Source organism: Apteryx mantelli, chromosome 19 (genome assembly GCF_036417845.1).
Source record: "Apteryx mantelli isolate bAptMan1 chromosome 19, bAptMan1.hap1, whole genome shotgun sequence".
Lineage (NCBI taxonomy): Eukaryota > Metazoa > Chordata > Aves > Apterygiformes > Apterygidae > Apteryx > Apteryx mantelli.
In genome coordinates, this window is record NC_089996.1 from 17533285 (window position 1) to 17543230 (window position 9946).

A 9946-nucleotide genomic window follows, 5' to 3' on the forward strand; every position below is an offset into this window, starting at 1 on the left:
AGGTGGGACATGCACCCAGGGAAAAGCTTTCCCTGCCCGCTCCCCACAGCTTGGTGCAACGCCGGTGCCGCTGTGTGCCGCACGCACAGCTGCGAGGCCACCGCTCCCGCCGCAGGCACCAGCTCCCCGCTCCGCAGCGTGGCTGGCAGAGCCATGCCAGCTGCCTGCAGCCCGGCCCCCGCGGGGTCAGCAGCCGCAGAGCCATGCCGTGGGGATGTGCCGCGTTGCCCAACACCAGCACAGGGCAAAAGTCCCCCCAGGTGCCTCGTTCCCGGCAGACGCACATGCGCCGGGATCCAGGCGCTGCGGCCGGGCATGGGAGCCAGTCTGTGGCCGGGGGATGTGGAGTTCGGGCTGGGCCACGGTGCCACTCATGGCCGGGGGATGCAGAGCCCAGGCCGGGCCGCGGTGCCGCCTGCAGCAGCACGGGGCACAGCAGTGCAGGGCCATCCGTCAGGGGACGCAGTGCCACGTGCTGCCATTGCCCCGAGCCCGCCGTGGGCAGGAGCCAGGCTGCACTGGGGGGTGATGGCGCCCAGCGTTGGGGGCACCAGGGTGCCCGGACCCCGTGGGCAGGCGGGCGGTGGGGCCAGGCGCGTGGATGCACCCACACAGCTGCGCAGCCGCGGGAGCTCCCAGCACGTGGCGGGGGGGCCAGGGCCGAGCTGGGGCAAAGGGCCTGGCAGGGGCCCGTGGGGGCGAGGAGTGGGACCGCCTGGGCGCCAGCACCCCTCACCCAGTGCAGTCTGCCCAGCTTGGCCACGGCAGCTGCCAGCTGGGGGGGGGGGTGTCTAGGGCAGAGGCCTCCCCGCCGCAAAATCCCATCGCAGGCAGCTAAAAATAGCGACACCTCTGCCCCAGAGCTGCCTCGGGGCCACCGAGCGGCTGGCAGTGAGCTCCACGCTGGCCTGGCTGCCCGGAGCAGCGGCTCCTCCCGGCACAGAGGATGCTCGGGGCAGCGCTGGGCGCCGGAGGCTCCTGGCTGGGCTGTGCTGCCGACGGCGCCAGGCTGGTGCCGACGGGGATGCCGGCGTGGGGCCGGCGTGGTGGCAGGTGCAGGGAAGCCAGCGTGGGGCCAGCACGGACAGGGATGCCAGCATGGGCAGGTGGCCAGGCGGGCACTCACCAGAGCAGCCGGCCCCCGGCTCCCATCTCCCGGTGCCTGACCGGCGAGGTTTGTGCTGGGAGAGGATTCCCAGTGTGCTGCACTGTCCACACGGCGCGCAGCCAGCAGACCCGGCCCCGCCGGGCGCATCTGTAGAGCCCGCGCTGATTAATGAGCCTCCCCAGCAGCTGCCGGCAGCACAGCAAGCGGGTCTGAGCGGAGACGACTTTCCCGGGATAAAAATAGGCGCGGGGCCACGCGGCGAGCCCTGGGAGCGGGGCCGTGCTGGGGGGGGCTGCCGGCTGTGCCGGGGGGGCCGCGCCGTGCCGCGCCGCGGGGCGCCCAGAGAATGGCCCCCTTGTCAGCAGAGCCGAAATCCCCCTCAGGAGCCCCGTAACCGGCTTAGGGCAGGATGCAGGGAATTAGGGCTCCTCGTGAGCCGGGTTTGCATGGGAGCGAGTGCCGCCAGGGCGGCGGGTCCCGGTGGGTCCCACCTGCGCTGGGGGGTGCTGGGCGCCGGCACGGGGCTCCGCTGCCTCCGGGAGGCCGGTGGGAGCCCGGGGCTTCGGCAGCGGCAGGGGGCGGCAGGGGGCTGCCGGGACGGCCCCGTTGGCATCCCCAGCAGCTGCCTCTTGCGCAGGGTCACCCACGCGCCGGTGCCCGTGCCGCCGGGGTGGAGGAGCCGCCCAGGGCCTGTAGGAAGCCAGTGCCCCGCGCTGCCCCCCATGCGGGTCGCAGCCCTGCGGAGGGATGTCCCCACCGAGCCTCCTCGGCCTCCTGCTGCTGCTGCTCCGCTGCCAGGTAAGGCCGGGCCCTCCCGGACCTCCTGCCCTGCTCCCAGCCCGCTCCCTGCCCCGAACCGCCTGGCGCAGGGCCGGGAGGGCACCAAGCCGCTGCCGAGCTGCCCCTGCCCGCTGCAGCCCCTCACCATGCTGTGCCACGCTGCACAGCGGCTGTTCCCCTGCCGGCCTGCCTGCGCCCTGCCAGCCCCACGGCACGGTGCAGCACGGCATGGCATGGTGCAGCACATCATGGCATGGTGCGGTGCAGCACGGCACAGCACGGCACGGCTGCCCACGCTGTCCCGCAGCTGTCCCTGAGCCCAGCGGGCGGTGGGCACCCGCCCCTGCCCAGCGCCCCGTCCCCATGGCAGGCCGGGCGCAGGATGATGCTCCGCCGTGCCCCCAGGGTCCCTCCGCCCAGATCACGGATTTCCTCTTCGAGAGCTGGAAGGCGTACAGCGAGGAGTGCCAGCGCAACATGAGCCGGCTGCCGGCGCCTACAGGTGAGTGTGGCCCCGGGGGCCCCGCGCGGCCGGGACGTCTGGGCAGGACGTGGGGAGATGCGCGGAGTCGGGTGCCGGCGCGGGCGGCCCTGCCACGGCCTCCCTCGGCTGCTGCCAGCAGAGCTCGTCTGTAACCGGACGTTCGACAAGTTCTCCTGCTGGCCCGACGCGCTGCCCAACACCACCGTCAATGTCTCCTGCCCCTGGTTCCTGCCCTGGTACCGTAAAGGTAATGGCAGGCTGGGCCGGGGCCGGGGTCCATGCCTGCATCTGCGCTAGAGGGGGATGCACAAGTGTGTGCATGGAGATGCACATGTGTGCATGCACAAGCGTGTGCATGGGTAAACATGTGCACGGGTAAACATGTGCACATGTACATATGTGTGCATGCACAAGCATGTGAGCAGTGCACGTGTGTGCATGTACATGTGTGTGCATGGGGGGGGGGTGCATGTGTGTGCATGCACAAGCGTGTGCATGGGGGTGCACGTGTGCTGCTTGGGGCGGTGGTCCCCGCACGGCCAGGCAGTGACCGCCGGTGCCGGCGCCTCCCCGCTCCGCTGGCAGTGAAGCACAGGCACGTCTTCAAGACCTGCGGGCCGGACGGGCAGTGGGTGACGGGCCCCAGCGGGCAGTCCCTGCGCGATGCCACGCAGTGCCAGATCGACACCAAGGACCTGGAGGCGCAGGTGGGCCAGGGCGAGCGCGGGGCGGAGGGGCCAGCGCAGGGGCCCCTCGTGCCGGGTCCAGACCGGCTCCCGGCCCCTCACCTCTTGCTTGCTCCAGGAGAGGTTCGCCAAGACCTACGGCAGCTTCAAGGTCATGTACACGGTGGGCTACTCGGTGTCGCTGTGCGCGCTGCTCCTCGCCCTGGCCGTGCTGCTGGGCTTCAGGTACGGCCGGGTCTGGGTGGGACGGGGCGGGTGGGATGGGGTGGACGAGATGGGATGGACAGGATGGGCAGGATGGGGCAGGTGGGATGGGGTGGACGGGATGGGATGGATGGGATGGGGCAGGTGGGATGGAGTGGATGGGATGGGCAGGATGGGGCAGGTGAGATGGGGTGGACAGGATGGGGCAGGCGGGATGGGGTGGACAGGGCTGGCTGGGTGGACGGGGCAGATGGCCGGGCGCTGGGGCGGGCACGCGATCACAGCGCTCCCTCTCCGCAGCAAGCTGCACTGCATGAGGAACTACATCCACATGAACCTCTTCGCCTCCTTCATCCTGAAGGGCATCTCCGTGCTGGTCATCGATGCCCTGCTCAAGACCCACTACAGCGACAAGATCGACGACTACAACGTGGGCATCTGGCTGAGCGACGAGGTGAGCCGGAGCCGGGGCCGGGGCTGGGCTGTGCCGTGCCGGCATCGCCAGAGCCTGACCCTGCGCTACCGCAGGCTGCCGCCGGCTGCCGGGCCGCCACCGTCTTCATGCAGTACGGCATCGTGGCCAACTACTGCTGGCTGCTGGTTGAGGGCATCTACCTGCACAACCTTCTGGTGGTGGCCGTCTTCTCCGAGCGCAGCTACTTCACCCTCTACCTGTGCATCGGCTGGGGTGAGTGCGGCACCCAGCCCCACTGTGGCTGCTGGCGCCCAAGCAGGGCTGCCGGCGCCTCACCGCCCTCGCTGCCTCCCCAGGTGCCCCCATGCTCTTCCTCATCCCATGGGTCGTCGTCAAATTCCTCTTTGAAAACATCCAGTGAGTACCGGGCTGCGTGGCTGGGGTGCGGGGTGGGTGCAGGAGCGCAGTGCAGGAACGTGGTGCAGGACCACGGCACACCGCCAGCCGCACCGGCGTCAGCCCGGCCAGGCACCGCGCTGGTCCCGGGGCTGCCCTGCAGCCGGGCGGTCCCAGCCCCTCTGCCCCTGCAGGTGCTGGAGCACCAACAACAACATGGGCTTCTGGTGGATCCTCCGCTTCCCCGTGTTCCTGGCCATCCTGGTGAGTCCTGCCGCCCCGCGCAGCTGGGGCTGGCGCACCCTGCCCTCCTCCTGCCGCCCCTCACTGCCTCGCTCCCTTCCAGATCAACTTCTTCATCTTCATCCGCATCATCCAGATCCTCATCTCCAAGCTCCGGGCACACCAGATGCGCTACACCGACTACAAGTTCCGGTGTGTGGCTGTGCACTGTGCAGGGGTGTGCGTGCTGCATGGTGCAAGGGTGCACATGGTGCGTGCATGTGCCCAGTGAATGGGTGTGCATGTGCATGGGTGTGAGTGGTGCATGGGTGTGCGTGTGCCCAGTGCATGGGTGTGCGTGGTGCCTGTGCACAGGCAGGCACAGTGCATGCCTGCACATGTGTGTGCACAGCCCCGTGCCCGGGTGCTGACAGCCCCTCTCGCGGGCAGGCTGGCCAAGTCCACACTGACGCTGATCCCGCTGCTGGGCATCCACGAGGTGGTGTTCGCCTTCATCACGGACGAGCACGCCCAGGGCACCCTGCGCTACGTCAAGCTCTTCTTCGACCTCTTCCTCAGCTCCTTCCAGGTGAGCCGGGCCCCGCACCAGAGCAGGCCCGCGCAGCAGCCGTGCCAGAGCTGTGCCAGGGCCAGGGCTGGCCACACGCCCTCACTCCTCTGCTCTCCCCGCAGGGGATGCTGGTGGCTGTTCTCTACTGCTTCGTCAACAAGGAGGTGAGTGCGTGGGGCTGCAGCGCAGGGCTCACCGTGGGGCCGCGGCGCAGGGCTCACCGTGGGGCTCGCTGCGGGCTCACTGCGGCCATGCGCAGGTGCAGGCAGAGCTGCTGAAGCGGTGGCAGCGCTGGAAGCTGGGGAAGGACCTGGCCGAGGAGTACAAGCACACCTACAGCCACGCGCCCAGCGCCCGCAACGGCGCCGGCGCCGCCAGCGAGAAGCACAAGCTGGTGAGCGGCTGCGGCAACGGGCTGGGGCGCAGCCCAGCCGCCGCGCGCCCCGACACCCTCTACCTCGAGCGCCCCAGCCGCAGCGCTGCCGCTGAGCACCTGGCCCTGGGCAGCCAGCACCACTGCTACGAGTTCCCCAAGACCACGGCGGAGAGCAACTTCTGAGCCGGACCCGGCGGGCGGCCCCTGCTTCCTCCCTCGTCCTCCTCCTCCATCCCCAGCGGGGTGCTGCGTGGACAGGCATGCTGCGCAGTGTGGACGTGCACAGGATGGCAGAGGTGTGGGACGGTGGATGTACATGGGATGACAGATGTGCACGGGACAATGGAGGTGCAGGATGATGGACGTGCGCAGGACAACAGATATGCATGGAATGACAGATGTGCACAGGACAGTGGATGTGCACAGGACGATGGATGTGCACAGGATGATGGAGGTGCAGGACGATGGACGTGCACGAGACGATGGACGTGCGCAGGATGATGGAGGTGCAGGACGATGGACGTGCACGGGACGATGGACGTGCACAGGATGATGGAGGTGCAGGATGATGGACGTGCACGGGGCGGTGGACGTGCACGGGACGATGGGCGTGCACAGGGCGGCAGGGGTGAGGCACGCCTGGGGAGGGGGCCGGAGCTGGGGGCTGGGGTGTGGGGCTGGGCGGGGGGGGCTGGGCGGTGGGGGGAGAAGGGGGCGCGTGGCAGCACAGCCCCTTTGCTCAGCCCCTTTGTGCAGCAGTGTAATTTATGTCATGAGCGTGTAAATAGGTGTGGGCCCGTGCCGGGCTGCAGGGCCGGTCCGCATGCGCCTGTCTGTTGGGGACGGGCAGCCGTGGGGCGCTGGGAGCGGGGCGCCGTGGGTCCCGGACAGTGCCCCAGGGCCAGAGCCCCACGGGAGGGGGCCGGGCAGGTGGGGGCAGCAGCTGGGCTGCCTGGGCCCCCCCGGGGACAGCCCCACGGTGTGCCCCACAGCCCCACGGTGCACCCTGCAGTGTGCCCCACAGCCCACTGCCTGCCCCATGGTGCACCCCACGGTGTGCCCCACAGCCCTGCTGCATGTCCCACAGCCCCTCTGTGCACCCCACTGCCCCCCTGCCTGCCCCACGCGGGGGCAGCGCTGCCAGCCCCGGCCCCGGGAAGGCGCTAATCGGCTCGGTGCCACTGAGTGCCGGGAGCCCTTAATTAAATCATCTGCATCTGCCCCCGGCCGTGGGGCTGCTGCGGGGCCGCCGTGGGGCACGTGAGCACTAAACCCGGCGGTGGCGGCAGCTTTGGGGACCGCACGCCTGGTGCCGGGATGAGCCGCGGCCCTGCCCCACGCCGGGGCGTCTGGCCCCACGGCGGCCCCCGAGCCGCAAACACCCCGCAGCAGCGTACGTGGCACGGCCTTGGGGCCGGCGGGCGCCCCGGGGCCACCGATACCCCCCCGCGCCCAGGCCAGGGCTGCACGGGGACGTGGGGACACTGCGGGGGGGGGGGGGACGACACGGCAGGGGACGTGGGGACACTGTGGCCGGGGGGGGGGGGGGGGGCACAGCGGCGCGCTGCCAGACTCCTGTTTACGTGCCCTGGCGCCAGCCATCCCGGCCGAGGGCACCGTGGCGCCGGCGCCCTGCGCTGCTCGCCCGCCATGGGGACGCGACAGGAACGGGCCGCGGGCGCCGGCGCCGAGGGGCCTGTGGGGCAGCGGTGCCGTGAACAGGGGGGCATGGGGACACGGGGATGGGGGCGGACACGGGGACAGAGGGATGTGGGGACGGAGGGGCCATGGGGATGGGGGGATATGGGGACTTGGGGAAATGGGGATGGGGGGGACGCGGGGACATGTGTGGGGACATGGGCACCAGCAGCAGCTCCCGGCAGCCAGCCCAGCTGCCCACAGTGACGCGGCCCCACATGTGTCCCAGCGTCGCCACCGCAACAGCCCAGACACAGCCCACAGCGCCTGCCGCCGCCCGGACATGCAGCCTGGCACCCCACATGCATGTACATGCACATGTGCTGCACACACACATGTATACACACACACACACACACACACACACACATGTATGTGCACATGGGCACGTGTTGCACACACACACACACGTATATACACATGAGCACACCTGTGTGTATGTACATGTGGGTTCACACATGTGTGTACGTGCACACACACATATACAGGCACATACACACACATTTACACACACACACACACACACACACACACACTCTCTCTCACACGTACGCACACGCACACAGACACACAGACCAACATGGAGACGGACACACAGACAGGGAAACGCGCATGCACACACACGTGTGTATGCGTACACACACACACACACACACACACACACACTATTTTCATATGTGTTTGTGTGTGTGTGCGCGCACGCATGTGCACCTGTGTATATACACATGCACACACAGACATGCACACACTCTTTATACACCTTTTTTTTTTTTTTTTTTTTTTTTTTTTTTTTAATTTTTATATATTTATATATACCTCACAGTGGCCACCAGGACAGGCCTCCAGCCAGACCCAGACCTGGTTTGGCCCCACAGCACAGCCCCTGCCCTATAGTCGGTGCCCCACCGCTGTGCCCCATAGCGCAGCCCCTGCCCCACAGCACAGACCCTGCCCCTGTGCTGCCGTGTCCCAGGCTGGGCCGGGACCACCAAGCCGGCTCTGGCAAAGCACATTCCATCCCAACTCAGGGATCTGACGCTGGCGGTACCCAAGGCAGAACATCGGCGGTACCTGAGCCAGGATGCTGGTGACACCCGAGTCAGGACACTGGTGGTATCCAAGCCCAGATGCTGGTGTTACCAGAGCCAGGACACTGGCGTTACCCGAGCCCAGAGGCTGGTGGTACCCGAGCCAGGATGCTGGTGACACCCGAGTCAGGACATTGGTGGTACCCAAGCCCAGACGCTGGCGTTACCTGAGCCCAGAGGCTGGCCGTACCCAAGCCAGGATGCTGGCGGCACCCGAGCCAGGACACTGGTGGTACCCGAGCCCAGAGGCTGGCGGTACCCGAGCCAGGATGCTGGCGGCACCTGAGCCCAGACGCTGGCGGCGCAGGCTGCCTGGCCGTGCCAGCGGGGCCAAGTCCAGCCTGCCCACTCCTGTGCTCCCTGACCACAAAGGGACGAGACCGAGCCATTAACATTTATTCGCAGAACAAAGGTACTGTGATTAGTCCTGCATCGCCCACAGGTTTCCATGGCAACAGAAACTGGACGGGGACATTTCGTGCCAGGCTGCGAAGCCCCAGAAAACAGCCCGGCCATCAGGAGCAGCTCCAGCCCCCGGCCGGGACGATCCCGCTCCCTCCCGCAGCCAAGGGCTGCGCCAGCCCCAAACCGGCTACCAGATATTCACCCCCCCCCTCCCCGGTCCTGACCCCGGCGAGCTGCTGCGGCTGACGGACGGGCTCGGCCACAAACCACCGTTTGGCGACTGCCAAGGGCTCGGTCGGGCAGGCGTCGCTCCAGAAACGCGCGTTTCCCGCGGTGCCAGGCCCCGGCCAGCCCTGCAGCTGTGGACGCCGGGCCGCGGCATGGATACCTGCCCTTCCCCAACACTGTTATTTGCCCCTCCGTGAGGAACTCCGCAGCCAGTGCTGCTCACGCCACCCCAGAGACCTGCATAAACAAACAGGCCTCGAAACAAACATATATCTTTTTTTAAGTCAAGTTTACTGTAGCAAAGAACAAAGCAATTAATTATAGAACTGGAAACAAAGTTAGAAAATGAGGAAGAAAAAATAACCCATCAATAGCTGATCAATACCCGAAGCCTGGCCTCCTCCTTGGGGATGAGGACCGGCGTCTCCTCCAGGTCCCCGCAGGCGCGGTCGCTCCCCCGCTCCGTCTTGCAGTAATACTCCTACTTTATCAAGGTAATTGTAGACTGCAAATTGGTCTCCTAAGTAGATTCTGTCCGTTACTGTTCTCGCTTCCCACTACTTAATTCAATGATACAACACATACCTCTCTTCCTCCTACAATTTAATCTAATGATAAAAACCATATCCCAGTCATAGTGAAAATAAACCATTGCTAAGTTTGTTTTTTACAGGTAAACAGTCTGATTTCAGTGGCCTCCGGCTTCATCCCCTTCAGCAGGGGCTTCCCGCCCACCCCTCCACCAGACAAATTTCACACTTCTTTTGTGCTTTTTCACTGCATTGACCCCTGTGGTTTGTTATTAGTCTTTATAAAAATCATGAATTTATGAAATGATTTTTGTATGCTCTTTCATTAGTACTTGAGTTACTGGATTGCCTCCAGCTTTGCAGCACCCGAACCAACACAAAAACAAGACCAAGGCGAGAGTCAGGTGCAGGTGACCTGTGGGTGCTCCCTTCCCCGCAGCCGGCTCAGATTCGGGGACCAGCACAGCCTCCGGTGCAGCCCTGAGACAGACAGCTGCCGGCATGGCTGCGGCTTCCCACAGCGCGCACACAGCCCTGTGCGTGTGCACACATGTGTGTGTGCATGTACATGTGTGTGTGCATGTGTGCGTATGTGTGTGTATGTGTGTGCACATGTGCATGTATGCGTGTGTGCATGTATGTGCGTGTGCATGTGTGCACATGTGCTGCCACCCTGCCCCTCCACGAAGGACCCAGGCCCGGTGCCCTGACAGCGAGGGGGCAGAGCTGGCGCCAGCCCCGTGTGCTGCCAGGTG

General features: G+C 66.4%; 1 protein-coding gene across 1 annotated transcript; it reads left to right on the top strand.

Moving 5' to 3' along the window:
* Positions 1-1855: 1855 nt before the first annotated feature.
* On the top strand, positions 1856-5845 carry GCGR (glucagon receptor). Its single transcript, XM_067308233.1, has 13 exons — positions 1856-1906; positions 2294-2390; positions 2512-2619; positions 2958-3079; positions 3177-3283; positions 3563-3716; positions 3791-3950; positions 4034-4094; positions 4268-4337; positions 4420-4508; positions 4746-4884; positions 4989-5030; positions 5126-5845. Exons 1-13 carry the CDS (start codon positions 1856-1858, stop codon positions 5423-5425), a joined length of 1500 nt encoding a protein of 499 aa, XP_067164334.1. The 3' UTR covers positions 5426-5845.
* Positions 5846-9946: the final 4101 nt, after the last annotated feature.

Bases quoted from the DNA above. Each gene is read 5' to 3' on its own strand.
- GCGR (XM_067308233.1), top strand. From the start codon at position 1,856: ATGTCCCCACCGAGCCTCCTCGGCCTCCTGCTGCTGCTGCTCCGCTGC. The intron at 3,284-3,562 runs GTACGGCCGGGT...CCCTCTCCGCAG, and splicing joins GCCGTGCTGCTGGGCTTCAG to CAAGCTGCACTGCATGAGGA. The intron at 4,885-4,988 runs GTGAGCCGGGCC...CTCTCCCCGCAG, and splicing joins TCTTCCTCAGCTCCTTCCAG to GGGATGCTGGTGGCTGTTCT.